Genomic DNA, 15,853 nt, shown 5'->3' with positions numbered 1-15,853 from the left:
TTGTGTGATTATCATAACTCAGTCATTTCTAACAGTCTACAGTTATTCTAAGAGTAGTGAGGAGGTTGCCGCCTCTTTAAGTACCAATATGTAATAAATGAGAGCCTGTACTAATTCTCACTGGTAGCCACTTTATCACACATGCTGACATCCAGAAAACATTTTTTTATTTCTACTGCTTCAGCTGATATTGCAGGCCTGCAGGAAAATACCTTTTTTTAATAACAAAATGAAAATATACACAAGCTACTAAGAAACTGTGTTCTTTGAAAAAGCCACTTTTGCAATCAATTCTTTCAACTAGGATGCCTGTTTCCACAAATAATGCAAATCTTTTTCTAAACAAACTTGAATTTTACAGAATAAGAATTAATGATGGGAGAATTCAGTTCTGTGTGCATTAAGCTTCAATGAAGCTAGCTCTGCTTGTCATGATTGCTCTAACATCATAGCAGATGTGATTAATGCAGAACAGGGACAAAAATGGTGTTAGAATGAATCTCAGTTCCAGTTTTGCAAAGAATTGTATTGGTTTTGATGGGATGACATGCAGCAGCAAAGAAAAACACATCTGTAAGTATTCAAAGGACTGCAGCACTAGAATGGGTCCTTCTAAGTGTAAATGAAAGTACACGCAATACTTATTGAAACTGCAAACCTTTCAAAACAAGCATTTCCCAAATAGATGAATTATCAGAAGAAAAGAAAAAAAAAAATCTCAAAATACTTGGCTATGCAATTGTTTCCCAATTTATTGGAAAAAATATTGAAGTATAACATCCACTAAATACTTTGCCTTTATTGGGGTGGGGAGGAACAACCACTTTTCTGCTGAAGTCTATAACATTTTAATTTAGAAAATGATATCTTCAGCCTAGTTGCAAATAAATCATATTGTAGAACAAACAGAGCCAATATACACTGTCAGCCCAGTTAAAGTGCCCATATTCCCTTCAGGAGCAAGAATGTCAACAGTAAAGATTTGTACTGGTAGACTCAGAGAGGACAGAAAAATGCATGACTAGAAACATAACAAACATTTTCCATATGTTGCTTAATTTAAAGAGAACTCTAGGCGACAGAAGAAATGGTAGGAGAAAGACTTCAGACTAATAACTCACTTGTCTTTGGGAAGATCAGTTCATAAGCACAGCAAATTTAGTATACTCTCAAGCAGACTGAATACCACCCTAAATCTGGATATTTGCAGAACAGCAAGCAGTCAGCTCTGGAAATTTCACTTTCACAATAGGACCATAACACAAAAAGGCCCAAGCTCAGAGGGTAACATCCCACTATCCCTCTTTCACCCTACAGTCAAAAAAATTGCAGTAACAGAGATATGGAATGCCCACCTATAATGCCAGTCAGAATAGAGATGGCAGATTTAATGGGGTTTGAGTTCAGCCATTCCACAGAGTAGCTAAACAATCTTAGATGAAGAAGAAGGATCCCTGAATAAAAGAAGTTAAAGTGTCTGTGTCTCAGAGGAAACAGAGTCTCTGCTGTACTGCCAAGTTTCAATCACAAGCCTCTTGGGGACACATTTTTAGATATTAGGTGACTAACAATACCAGCAAGGACCAAATTCCCATTGTTCGTTTTAAGGCAGTTATGCACTATGCAGTGTGAAACGCTAGTATCTCTTGCACACTTTCAGATGCCTAAATACTTTCAAAAATTTTTGCTCATTTCCTGCAGTGGCTCCATTCCTATTTCCCATTTCTAAGGCCAGAATTTCCTGAAGAAAAACATATTAATTTGTGAAGATTTCGCCGTCTTTCAGTAATGGGAGTCATCCAAGAGAAGAGAGGTAGATGACAGTAGGTAGATGACTGGTAATATAAAATAGGTAGGTGAGGTCTACGATCAACGAAATGTAATAGCATACATGAAAGTGAAGAAGTTGACCTTGGTGGACAAATGGAGGGGGACATCCAGGGACCACTTTATCTTTAGACAGCGGAAAGTCTACCACTGGAGGGAGCTACTACGTCATTTGTCAGTCCACAGGCAGTCACTAAAAGCCTGGACTTAATGTTCAGAAATTCCTAACACAGCCAAGGAAAGTTTATGATGCACAAAGCTAGTAACACTGCCTTTCAGGGATGCTCAAAATGCTTCATAGGACTTTTTGGCTGATCTCTGGGGGTAGCACATCCTCATGTAGACCCCAGCTATCCTGCAGTGACCATCTTTGTCACTACTGTAGTTGAAAGTTTTGACTATGCTTTAAAGTGCTGACCCAGTAATAAAAATAATAATAATAATAATAATAATAATAATAATAATAAAGCAACTCTATGAGGCATGTGTGTCACTAGGAAATGAAATACTGATGACCCAATTCTATATGTTTGGATCTTGGTGCCTCAAAAGTCTGAGAAGTCTTACAGTTAGGGCATGAAAATATGAGTGTGCTTAAAAACTGCAACCAACTAGAGACTAGCCAAGCCTATGGGTAAAGATGACAGAGAGTCAAGGTCTCTGGTTTCTAAATTGAGAAAAATTTTGGAATGTCAACACCAGGTATGAAATAAACCTGGAATAACTAGAGCTCAGTCAGGATCTCTGGTTGTGAGATAGGAAATCAACCAACACTTAAGAGGCATGAAAGGATTCCTACTCAGCTGATTTGCAAAAGCTTGCAGGAAACAAACAGGTTCTTCCCTTCTGTTGCCTTAGACTTAGCAAATCCTCTGTAAGTGGATCTTTTCTATTGAGGTCTGCAATATGAATTAGCTTTTGGGGGTTTGTTTGTTTTTCTGGGTGGTATATTCTGACTTTCTTCATTGTTAGTACCTAAGGAGCTAGGGACACTAACTTGTTTTACTTTCAGTGGAGTATAAGGCCATATGAGACTCTAAATCACAAAGATTTAATGAAGGGCAAGGAGGGATATTTCTTCTTCCTAAGGAATCAGCAAGAACTTGGTCTCTGTGAGACTTTAATCTTCCCCAGCTTTGAGCTTCCTCAGACTTCCTGTAGACAACAGAACCAATCAAAAAATGCAAGCGTAAGGGGAAGATGACTGTAGAACCCAAGGAGACAGTAATCTTTAGAAAAATCTCAGGAAAGGAAGTAAGAACAGCAAGAATTCTCATCCCTAGAGTGTGAATTTTGTTCATGTATCAGAAACTATCTTACAGAGCGTAAAGATCAGGTCTGTGTTGGAATGTCATACAGTGGGAAGAGAAAAGCTTGAGAAAAGGCAGTAGGAGATGAGGGGACACTGGAGATCTTTGAGACCAATAAGGGATATTCACCTTTTTTTCATGTGAGTCCTCTCTAATCTTACAAACTTTCAACATCAGCAAGCAATGCTTGAAGCTGAGCTCTCCAAAATTGTATGTGTTCTCACTGCTTCAAGCAACTTAAACCATAATGACTGGGGACCTAGACTCCTTAGAACAGCGCAGAGGTAGAGCAAGAACTCTGCAAGCAATGGAAGAAAAGGAATATCTAAGTAGGAGAAAAAGAAAAAGGCAAAAACCCTGAGAAGAACCTGGAAGCTTTTTCAGCCTCCAACTTGAAGAAGGAGGGCCTAATGCCAAATGTCTATTAGCAACACCAACAAACCAGTCCCTCAGCACTGCCACAGCATGGTCTGTACTTACAGATGCAATGTGGTGACAGTACACAGCACAGTCCATATTTAGTCTGTCTGGGACCCAGAGAATGTGAGAGAAAAACAAAATCTTTGAAAAAATACTTATATATTCATTATAAGCAAATTCTCTATCTTCTGCACTATGAATGAGGCTGTAGACAGGTTCTTAAAGGTGAAAAAGGCAACTCATAACAATCTCCAAACTGTTCAGATTCACTGCTGATAAAATATTCTTTTTGTCACTTCAAACTTTATTCCTAAATGACTATATTAAAAATAAGATAATTACAAAATATTATATTGCAAGTCAGAAGCTATTTTTCCTCAGTTTCCTATCCAAAATAGACTTAAATTAACAGAGGAGAAGTTATTACTAGTACTCAAAGACCACGCAATGCTTTTAGAATATTAGGTTACACATAGCCTTAACTCAGGAAAGCACTTAAATCCATTCTTGTTTTCAGGAAAAAGGGAAAGTCTTCCTGACTCAGGGCCTCTAAAGGAGAGGTATGACATATCATATAGATACTGCTTGGGCATACAGTAAAGATTTGACTGGTTTGTTTCACAAATTCTTGAACTCCACAACAAGTCTTATTCCAACATGAATTAAAAATAAGCCAGTTCAATTGAAAGTGCAATTCTTCTTTAAGAGCCAAGTTGTCTCTACTTTCATCCATCATTTTTGCAGCAAAACAGTCACAAGTTGAAACAGAAACATGATGACAGTAGCCCACGCATTTTGGTAATTCAGAAAGTTCACACAAAATATTAGCACTCACCAAAAATAACATTCTGGTTCGTATAGTTATGAAAATGTTCTACTGATTCTGAAATGTTTCTGACTTTTCTCATTATGAAATACATAGGCAGAGCAGCAGCTCTGCAACTGTAAAATACCCTCATTCATTTCTACAAGCTATGAATTCAATGCTAATACCACTGATATTTTAACATTGATATTATTTGCTAGTGCATGGAACTTGTGGACAAAGCATTATAAAACAGACAACTCAAGTGCTTTTTGGATTTGATTAGTTATCCAAAAATTCTGAGATTCAAAAGCTGTTCTAGGTCATGGCCCTTCTCAGGACTGTATTTCCCCCCCCCAGGATTTCTTTAAAAATGCATCCAATCAAATTAGAAAAAACATATGCAATGAAGAATCTGACACTTCCCCTGGGAGACTTTTCCATAGCCAACAAGTTGATGTTTTTCCCCAAGTTGAATTTTAATGTAATTTCATTGCATTGCCCATTCTCATGGAAGCAAAGAGAAAGAGTCCCCAGAGAAGGCAACAGGGGGGAAAAAAAAAAAAAAAAAAATCAAAACCAAACAACCAAACAATTGCTAAACTACACTGAAAAAGTGTATAAAAGCAATTCAGCTCTGAAGTGTATTGATGAAAGGGGAACCATGAAGGTAAGGGTTAACTTAAGTCACAAAAGCAGATTCCCAGCTTTCTCTTCTCCATCAGCACAGAAGAGCCACAGATGCATGAGGATGTCTCCTAAGAAAAAAATAAGTATGAAAAAACACTTGGGTTATCATTCCATAAATACACCTTTGGGAAAAGAACCAAAGTTCCCTTAGAATTGCTTGACTTCCTACTTCCCAGAGTAGGAAGAAAAAGCACTTTGAAAGCTGTTATTACAGTCTTGAAAAGGTATCAGCCATGTTATCTTCCTACTTCTTCTCATAAACAAAACTACCATACTAGACAGCACTACCATAGTTTTCACAGAAACATTGTACAGTCTATTGCTCTGTCCATGAGAATATCCAATGAAAGATGTTGCCAAGTGAGATATCATAAAATATCCGATTTAGTCTATAAAGATTTTTCTTCCCTCACAACTTAATAAATAGTATCTTGCTGCTTATTTAACATATCCTACAGCTAAAGAATATAATTACTTTTTTTTAAATTCCTTCACCTTCTCTATTGCTAGCAAGAGTTGGTGAAAAGACAGTTTAGAGAATTAGTGCAGGATGTGTATGCAGACAGCTATTTTGAAAACATTATAAACACAAAACTCCTGGAAGTTATCATACAAAGAGAGACAAAAGAAAACATTTCACAGTCATCGGTAGTGTCAGCCACAGAAGCAAATATTTGTCATCTAAAAGAGATACATAATGTAAAAGCCCAAATCAGTATTAAAAAAAAAATAATAGATACCCTCCAGGAAATATCTAGTCCCCACTGCTGTCAACAGAGAGACTCAAGTAACATCAGAGGGAAGTAGATGCAAATTTGATCTCTGTCCTTCAGAATCTCAGAATCAAAAAAAAAAAAAAGCATAGCAATGGCCAGCAACAACTATACACTAAAGGCCCAATTAATTTAGAAAAGAAAACATAAATAATTTGTTAATCAATAAAAAGAAAACTAAAAGAGCTTAAAGACATTTCACGTGTCCTCATCCACAACTTCCTTCCGGCGCTGGGACCGGAAATGACGCTCGATGTTTATTGTCACTTCTCTCTGCAAATTTCTGCTGTTAGTTTTTCCAGCTGTTCTGATCCAAGGGTGCTGAAGCACTTGTCGTGCTGTGTAGCGTTTCTGGGGATCCACTATCAACAGCCTGGTTATGAGGTCTTTTGCTGCTATTATGAAAGAAAGAAAAGGAGGGAGGGGAGAAGAACAGTGACGTAATGAAGCTGACAGTTACACCTATACAAAAAGTCTTTTTTATTCTGTCTTATTAATTTTACCATAATGACTTTTGTGACTATCCCCAGGAGATACTCTAACAACTGAATTTAGAACTAGTGACAGAAGACGTTAAATCTCCAGCATATCTTTTACTGATATCATTCTCCCCTTCAGAAAGAGAGGAGAAGGTGAAGGGAATTTAATCTTGAAAGCATGCTGAAGGCATCAGGCTAGGTGTTCAGATTCACAGGAGTTCACATTGGGTATCTCATCCCTCAAGGAGCATAAAAGTCGTAGAATGCTGTTGAGCATTTTCTTTAAAAAGATTGTATAGGAAGAGAGGGGTTTTCCGGTTTCCGATTTTGAAGAGTACACAAAAGACACTGTACTAGCCTATAAGAAGGAAAAAACTACTACATGCAGACCCCATTGATCTCAATAGAAAAATCCACACTGCGTTCTGCAGAGCAAGGATTTCATTCTCAGCTTTTAGGATTTTTGCATACAAGTTTACAATCTAACATAAACCTGGAGATTATTTTGATACCTTTTTCTACAGAGACAATTCATAAAAGCAAGGTGAAGAAAACCTTGCTCTTGCCTCAGAATGGGAGCAATCAATTAAATCAATCAGACCTACTATTCAGATTCACAGCCATTGATACTACCAGAGGACTAAATTCAGATTTAAAGCAAACACAGAATCACACAAAAGAGGCCTGTAAGACACCCCCAAGCTCATTGAGCTCACTGCCCTGAACAAAAGGGCATTCTTCCCACTCCAGAAAGAAGTCTGTCACTTCTCAGATCTGCTATACATGCTGAATCTTACCTGCAGAAATATTGTCCCAGTATGGGGAAAGGAACTCATAGTGACCAAGCTGTATGATCTGAAACAGCTCTTCCTGATCACGTTCCTGACTGCGAAAAGGGGGAAAACCGCAGAGCAGAATGTAAAGGATCACTCCAGCTGCCCACATATCTACTTCGAGCCCATAGCCTAAGGAAGAAAAGACAACCCAAAAGTCCTGTTTTAGAAAGAAAACTCACAACTGGTAAAGAACTGTTTCTTTTTCATTCTATTTTCCAAGAGACACACAAGCTCTACTCAGTTTCTCAAAAAGATGAGGTCAGCAGAAGAATAAGTGGCTGGTACACCATGCTTACAAGCTGAGCTGCTCTGCCTGTTAATAACTACAGCTCTCACAAAGTGCCTCTCTTCTTCAACACGTTTCACAAACACTGTCTCACAAGGCCAGTGTCAACTGGAGATTAATTGAGAAAACAGCATATATTTCTAAAATAGTTCTCCTCAGATTCTCTTTGAAAAAGCACTAAGAGTGCCAAGTTTTCATTGAAATTGGATATAACTGGAGATGTGCAACCCAGCTCCACAGAACAAAAACCATAAATACCTTTCCTTGAGTCATCAACAAAACCGACTCCTTTCCAGGTCTGAATCTTTTTGGATATGATATTTCCAAAATTTCATCTGATGCAAAACATGTTTTGGCTTCTTACATAAGTTTAACATATATGTTCACGTTTTTGCATCATTAGGGGCCTTGGAAAGTTTTTTTGGTTACAGTCATGAAATGGGGCTGACTAGCCTCAGGTTGCAACATGAGCTTTTGTTCACTTCCCCACTTCAGCAATTACCATCTATGATAATTTATGGCTTATCTGCTTGGAAATCAGTGTTATATTACCATAGACATTAATAATGCAAACATGACTGATGTCATGCTTGTGTTTGTCAAAAGCTAAAAGGTTTCCTTTCCTTTCACAGATTACACTGCTAGCCAACCTCCTACCCTGTAAAGACATATCAGTAGGCTTAAACATTCTGGAATATATCCATGATTAGAAAGTGCAGAGTAATCATATGATTTACAACAAATTACATATATATGCACTCACCCTTCTCAGCAAGTATTTCGGGGGCAACATACGTTGGTGTTCCACACACAGTAAATATGGGTTTTGTAACTTGCTTTGCAAGGCCAAAATCTGCTAGTTTCAGTGTAGTAGACTTATCTGCATTATGCTGAACCTACACACAACAAAAAATACATATATTTAGTCCAGATGCATTTTAAGACAGCAAAAGATAAAGGAAGTAGTTAATAATAAACAGGAAGATGTTCTAATAATAGCACCTTCAAGTAAAGCAACATGAAATGGAAACAGTATTTTGATAAACAGTATTCAGAAAGTGGTTTTTTTCCCCCCATATACTAAGAGGGTGCATATATTTAAGAGGGCAAGCAATAATGGAAGAAAAAAACCCCTTTGCTCTACTAACTCTGTTACACTGTAATTTCCAAAAATGAAAAGGAGGAAGACAAAAAAAATAACCACGAGTCAATTACATGTTATTATTTCCTCTTGGGAAAGTAAATTCTTCTTTTCCCCTGGGAAAGCAAAGAAGAATGCTGTGGGTGTCTTTACACTTAGACATGATATTCCCAGGTAAACTACTGACTTTACAGTGTCACTTGAAAAGCATATCGCCATCATACCAGTCTAACAAAAAAGAAAAAATCCAAAACAAACAAAAGCTTTACTTTCTTTACAAATTACTCTGCTACTCTACCTGCTGCCCTGAAAATAAATAAGTCACAATCATCACATAATAAGAGTTGGAGAAATGGATCCGTGCACAACGTCCTCCTAAACCGGTCTTTTCAGCAGTTCCCATCTCCTACATCCACCTGGAAAGTAATCAAAACACTTCTCCCCATTCTAATTTTGTACGCATGGGTCTTTAGCATTAATCTGTAATACAGTTAATGAAACATTATTTTCGGAAACAAAATACATCAATGACAGAGAGAGTGGGATCAAGTGCACCCTCAGCAAGTTTGCAGATGACACCAAGCTGAGTGGTGCGGTCAACACACCTGAGGGATGGGATGCCATCCAGAGGGACCTGGACAAGCTTAAGAAGTGGGCCCATGTGAACCTCATGAGGTTCAACAAGGCCAAGTGCAAGGTCCTGCACATGGGCTGGGGCAACCCCTGGTATCAATACAGGCTGGGGGATGAAGGGATTGACAGCAGACCTGCACAGAAGGACTTGGGGGTGTTGGTTGACAAGAAGCTCAACATGAGCCAGCAATACGTGTTTGGAGCCCAGAAAGCCAGCCATATCCTGAGCTGCATCAAAAGTATCATGGCCAGGAGGTCGAGGGAGGTGATTCTTCCCCTCTACTGCACTCTCATGAGACCCCACCTGCAGTACTGCGTTCAGCTCTGGGGTCCCCAGCATTGGAAAGACATGGAACTGTTGGAGCGGGTCCAGAGGAGAGCCACAAAGATGATCAGAGGGCTGGAACACCTCTGTTGTGAAGACAGGCTGAGAGAGTTGGGGTTATTCAGGCTGGAGAAGAGAAGGCTCCGGGGAGACCTTATTGTGACTTTTCAATACTCAAAGGGGGCTTATAAGAAAGACAGGGACAGGATTTTTAGTAGGGCCTGTAGCAATAAGACAAGGGGCAATGGTTTTAAACTAAAGGAGGGTAGATTCAGACTAGATAGAAGGAAGAATTTTTTTATGATGAGGGTGGTGAGGCACTGGAACAGGTTGCCCAGAGAGGTTGTGAATGCCCCATCCTCAGAAACGTTCAAGGTCAGGTTGGACTGGGCTCTGAGCAACCTGATCTAATTAAATGTCCCTGCTCATTGCAGGGGGGGGTTGGACTAGATGACCTTTAAAGGTCCCTTCCAACCCAAACTATTCTATGATTCTTTATTCAAAGGCCAAGTCATGAAGAATGTAGCAGTGTAATTAAACACATCAGTATTCTTAATACTGGTGACTGATATTCAAATATTCTTTAAGAGGTAAAAAATGTCATGAATTTGCTTTAAATGAAAAGTGGTCTGTCTCTGAAACTATGGGGAACAGTTCAGCAGCTAAAATGTCTACAAGGAAGCCAAGGAAATCTGGACTCCAGCTTTGAATAGACAAATTGGAATATAATGCAACAGGTATACTCCATATTTTAACGCCTCATACTTTGCCATCAGACAGTACTTGAGAAAGTAAAAAATTAAAGACAGTTTCTTTTATAAGACAACTAAGGGCACAGATGGGACAAAATTTGCTCTCCTACAGTGCAGCCGAGTAATCCCCTTTCACCATCGTTACAGAAACTGTAAGCATTTATCCAATTTTCATTAAGCAAAAAGTTTTGGGTTTTTTCCCTTTTTTTTGTTTTGTAGAAAAAGTGTTACATTACAAAATAAAACATTATAATTTACTAATCCCCTTTTATCATCTTTATAGAAAATATAAGCACTCTAGTTTTGATTAAGCAAAACATTTTGGGTTTTTTTCTAAAAAAAAAATATATATATATATTTTTCAGTATGAAACTGAAAATAAAGTTTACTACAACCATGCAGTCAAAACTTCTGCAGGAGAAACCTAAAAGGCCATAACCATTTTCTCTATTACATTAGTCAACTTCATGATGATTTTTGCCATGATGCACTGTGGACACAACAGCTGACAAAAATGAAAAATAAATTAGAGGTAACAGTTACTTTCTAGAGCAGCATCTATCCACAGGATGTATATTCTAACAACAGGGGTAACAGTGGTAGAATGCTAAAAAACTTCACAATTTAAATACTCAATTTTATATATATTATGAAAATATGAGCATGAATATATTGCCCTATTGTATAAATAACACTTTTAAAATTATATAAGAAAACTAGGTCATGTGGAATTTCAACTAATAGCCTGCATGCTACTGGACTAAGACAATACTGAAATGTTTGTATAAATTTTTAGAAACCAGCAGGGGAGTGGGGAGAGTGGAGAACACACTGGTCTTAATCCCAATCCCAAAATCAGCAGGAAATGTCTTGCTTTCTAAAATACACTGTTGTACTTTTTCTTTTCTTGGGATGCCAGATTCCTAATCTCTCATCACAGCACAAGGTGGCAACACCACGCCATCTGCTCTTCCAGGACAAAACCACTGAGCTTTCATTTTACTTAAGAACCAAACAGGTAGGAACAGCATGCACCATGGGTATATTTTCACAGCTTTGTGACAATCATTTCAAAAACAGCATGTAACCTGTCAGTACACCTGAAAACCTTAGCCCAGAACTCCTCAGCATCTTCACTAACACTATGCTCAGATCAGCTTAAAGTCAGCTCGGGCAGAGTGAGCATTCCCTTCATCTCCAGCTTTGTACTCTCCAGTTTACATTTCCATCACCTGGCATCACTTTGAGCACGCAAATGTTCTTCACTGTAGAAACAAAAGCTTCTGAGGTTGCTTTTACTCCTTCCTGAGGCCAGACTACTTACTCATAGCAGTATCACAGAAATGTACAACCTGCTCAAGAGAAATCTAGCCTCTGACATCTACAGTATGTGCTCTATGAAATGGTGAGAACAAAGCAAAAATGGTAACATTAAACGAACACACTAGCCTTACTGTGATACCTAAAAGACAGCTATTACTGTTTCTGCATTCAAGACTACAAAGAATGGTTTCAAATGTCCATTTAAAAGTGTTGCCTTGTCTCACCTGCCTATAGAGTTAATTGAGATAAGGAAGACCAGTATTCAGTAAGCTTTCTATAGACAACCAGTTTAGGCCATACAACTACTTTTGTCCTTCAACTGCAAGGGAAGCCAGTATCTGGCAGTCTCAGATCAAAGGCAGTCAGAATTGTTCACTACTGTCTCAAATACAGACACCATAGCATAATATTAGAATATTGTCTGAGCATTTCTAGCTATCCCAGCCACACATCCAGAAGATTATAATACATTAATACAAAGCCAAGTTCATCTTCAAAGAAGGGATGAACTAATCTTTTCCTTTTCTCCTCTCTGTTGATGACTCCCAGTACTTCATAGTCTTGTATGTTTTCACACCTACCTTGTGAAATCCATCAGGGTGTTTAAGATGATGATTTCTAGCATTAACATTTCCCTGTATGCACATACATATGGTAGCACAGATTCTTCTTATAGACGTCATGAAAGCAAGCTAGCCCATGGGATGTTTTATATATTAGAAATAGAGCTAAAGAAAAAGTACTGCCTACATGTTTTGAGTTTCAGGCATCCCTTGCTGCTAGCTAGAAGAATGTCTATGAAAAATCTTACAGAAGATTCCCTACGTATGTTTATCGTACCGAAAGCTCTTGACAGGTAACTGGTTAAACAGGCTTCTAACTCAGAAACCTCTGACAGCACTTTGTGTATATGCAAATAGTGTCACAAAAGCAAAGTTAAAGGACAGAAAGGCTATACTTCAAGTTCTCATACATACATGAAAACTTGAGAGAAGAAGGAAGGGGGGGTGGGGAGGGAAAAACCTCAAACACATAAAAAGCTGTAACACTGTGTCCTGGTTTCGGCTGGGACAGAGTTAATTGTCTTCCTAGTAGCTGGTGTAATGCTATGTTTTGGGTTCAGTATGAGAATAATGTTAACACACTGATGTTTTCCATTGTTGCTAAAGGAATGTTTAAACTAAGTCAAGGACTTTTCAGCTTCTCATGCCCAGCCAGCAAGAAGGCTGGAGGGGCACAAGAAGTTGGGAGGGGACACAGCCAGGGCAGCTGACCCAAACTGGCCAAAGGGATATTCCATACCACGTGACATCATGCCCAGTATATAAACTGGGGGCGAGTTGGCCAGGGAAGGATGTATCACTGCTCAGGAACTGGGCATCAGTCAGCAAGTGGTAAGCAATTGCATTGTGCATCACTTGTTTTGTATATTCCAATCCTTTTATTATTATTATTATTGTCATTTTATTACTGTTATTATCATTATTAGTTTCTTCCTTTCTGTTCTCTTAAACTGTTCTTATCTCAACCTACGAGTTTTACTTTTTTTTTTCCCCCGATTCTCTCCACCATCCCACTGGGTGGGAAGAGTGAGTGAGCAGCTGCATGGTGCTTAGTTACCAGCTGGGGTTAAACCATGACACATGCTGATATTATTAATGAAGGTGAGTGCTAAACAACTACCACGTTAGTATGTTTGGGAAGCATACAAGGAGATGAGTATACAATCACAAATACAACCCTCCCCCTTTCCCCAGAAGGGGGCAAGGAGGTGACTTTGTATCTTTTACAGCTGTAACTTGGAAAAAACACTACTACACTTTGAAATTAATTTTTCACTCACAAGTCAAGAAATGCCAACACCTGTAGAATTAAACAGTCCCTTAGCTAAAAACCTTGCCAGCAAATTCTGGTCCTCCATGTAGCATCAAAGAAGCGACTGGCTTCTTTTCTGGGACCAAACATACCACATTGCTCATCCTTGGTAGCAAAAGTATTCTTGCTGAACACCTAGTCCTAAATGAGGTGATTCTGTTACCAGATGGGAGGGAATCGGAGCAGTTGTCTTCACACCAGCTGTCAAACAGATTTTGTTTCTGTAGCGCAAGTTACCACCCTTCTGCCTCAGAGCTATGCTGCAAGGAGCCTGATCACTGTGGGCAGACACAGCAGTGAAAGAGAGGCGGAAAACAAAAAAGAATGGTGGTGGACTGTTACAGAAGTTTATAACCAGAGGACAGTTCCATAAGAGAAACAGTAGTGCAGTGAACTAATAATTAAACCAGGTTTCCAACTCTCTCCTGTGCCAGTAATTTTACAATTCACTAGACATGAAAGTGTATTTCCACCTTTTCCTCTGCAGGGACAGAAACAGTTTTCCTTCTTTCCCCAGCTGCTTATTTTTGTGAAATTTATGGAAATTTTTTTTTCCCAGTTTGCTGCTTCTCTGTCAACTCTGATGGAAATTAGCCAGGACATCAAAAGTCATTAGGATCAGGGTTAGATTCTCACACAAAGCACATTTACAGTAGACAAACACATTTCCTTAGTAAAACAGACCAAGGATCTTTTCTCTTCCATTTCCCGTTTGCTGGAAAGGGTTAGGGAAAAACTGTTGACAAGAAAATACAAAGGACAAGAAGAAAACCCCAAAGTAGGACAAAGAAGCCAACAGCCTAAAAGTACATACCTATTTCTGTCCTCTGTATACAAATAAAGTCTAGGAAGACTAATTCAGACTTAAACATCTGCAGTGTAGGAATCTGAAGAGAAGCAAGAGGTACCCCAGAACCATGGACATCCCCTGAAGGAAGCCAGCACTTCCAGAACTGTGTTTCCTCTCCAGAAGGCTGCCCCCAGTCCCTGAACCACAAACAGCGGAGGAACCCGTGAAATTTGCTTCAGTACTGTTTGTTATTGTTCAGCACTGGCTGACGTTAGGATTAGTGACAGCTCTCCTTCCTACTCCACCGCTACTGCCCTAGTCACTCTGAGGAGTCAGAGGCAACACATTAAAAAGTCAGAAAAGCCAGAATCTTGGTCAAATGCCCTGTATTTATAGGGATGCATATTAAATAGCACGTGAGCTATCCAACACTATCAAGAGCTTATAAACTCATTCGGCTTGTTGAACGGACTAACTTTTCAAAAGGTTGCTTTATATAAATGATATCTAATACAGGTGTTCACAGCCAATTAGCAGCAAGGTGAAACTGGAACAGGTACAATTTTCTTTCCCATAGTGTTTGGGTAACACTGTTCTCATACAACAAAATACCTGCAGGCTGGGGACCAGTCTGTCCTTGAAAAATATTTTCTGTCAGAATGGGCAACATGATTATTTCAGTGCTACACAACTTTGCCACTGCCCAGGAATCTCTGTTTTGCAATGCTGTGAACTAAACGTGAAAAAAACCAGAATGGACCCGTATCTTGCCTCTTTTTGCTTACCTGCATTGCTGCGATGATTACATATTATAGAAGGAAATGAAACATCTGGTCTCAGGTGTTTCACATGCCCTAGCTGATTTTCAACAAATAGGAAGGAGCAGCGCCTGGTTCATAATGGAAAATCAGCTTCTGGAAAAAGCCCTGCAGTTCTAAGTGAAGTTTTGTTCTAATGGCAAAATGAGGCATGAAGGCAGGGCCTAGAAGCCTACTTCTTCCTGCAGCAAGCCAGCCACTTGCCCTCACTACCTTTTATTTACACACAGAGCACATATCAAGGATTTTCATCAGACTAAGCAGGATGCATTGCAAGACCTAGTACAGATCCTATTGGTTAGTCAAAAGGTTTGGGAGCAAACTGTTGAGGCCCAGCCTTGTTCATTCAAGCTCTGCACGTCCTACAGGCTACACTGCTGCTCTTCTCCATAAATTCACACTGATTTCTTTCCAAAATTAATTCCCTTAAAGAACTGAATGGCACATAGGACTAAATGATCTATTACCTTTTTTTTCTGACTAACTATGATCTTCCACCAGCAGATAAAAATCTGATTTGTTAGAGACAGGCAAATATTTGGTATCTATCAGGAAATTTGGAACCCTAGTACAAGAGTGTAACACATGATTAGCGAGGGAGAGTTGTTTACTGTTACTGTTCTACAATGGGTGTCTTGTCAAGTGTCAATACTGCAAACATTTCTATGCCTATTCACACATGTGAGTAACTATTGACTTCAGTGCTGGATGCAAAGAATGTAGCCTCAGAAATGTGATAGAGAAAAGAACTTTTCTCTTTGGCATGAAGT

The 15,853-nt window shown here is 38.9% G+C and overlaps 1 protein-coding gene across 2 annotated transcripts in view; it reads right to left on the bottom strand.

Moving 5' to 3' along the window:
- Positions 1-732: 732 nt before the first annotated feature.
- Positions 733-15,853, bottom strand: part of DCLK3 (doublecortin like kinase 3) — a 38,018-nt gene continuing 22,897 nt past the window's right edge. The window contains exons 3-5 of one of the 2 annotated variants that reach the window (XM_069809694.1): positions 8,190-8,322; positions 7,102-7,269; positions 733-6,217 (exon numbers count right to left, since the gene is read on the bottom strand). In XM_069809694.1, coding sequence (XP_069665795.1) covers positions 6,024-6,217; positions 7,102-7,269; positions 8,190-8,322 — 495 coding nt within the window. In that variant the 3' untranslated portion in view covers positions 733-6,023. Of the gene's footprint in view, positions 6,221-7,101; positions 7,270-8,189; positions 8,323-15,853 lie in introns of both variants that reach the window. The other variant, XM_069809685.1, reaches the window with a different exon arrangement.

The sequence above is a fragment of the Haliaeetus albicilla genome, chromosome 2, assembly GCF_947461875.1.
Source record: "Haliaeetus albicilla chromosome 2, bHalAlb1.1, whole genome shotgun sequence".
Lineage (NCBI taxonomy): Eukaryota > Metazoa > Chordata > Aves > Accipitriformes > Accipitridae > Haliaeetus > Haliaeetus albicilla.
Note: the sequence above shows the minus strand (reverse complement) of the source record. Positions and strands in the feature narration are given on the sequence as shown.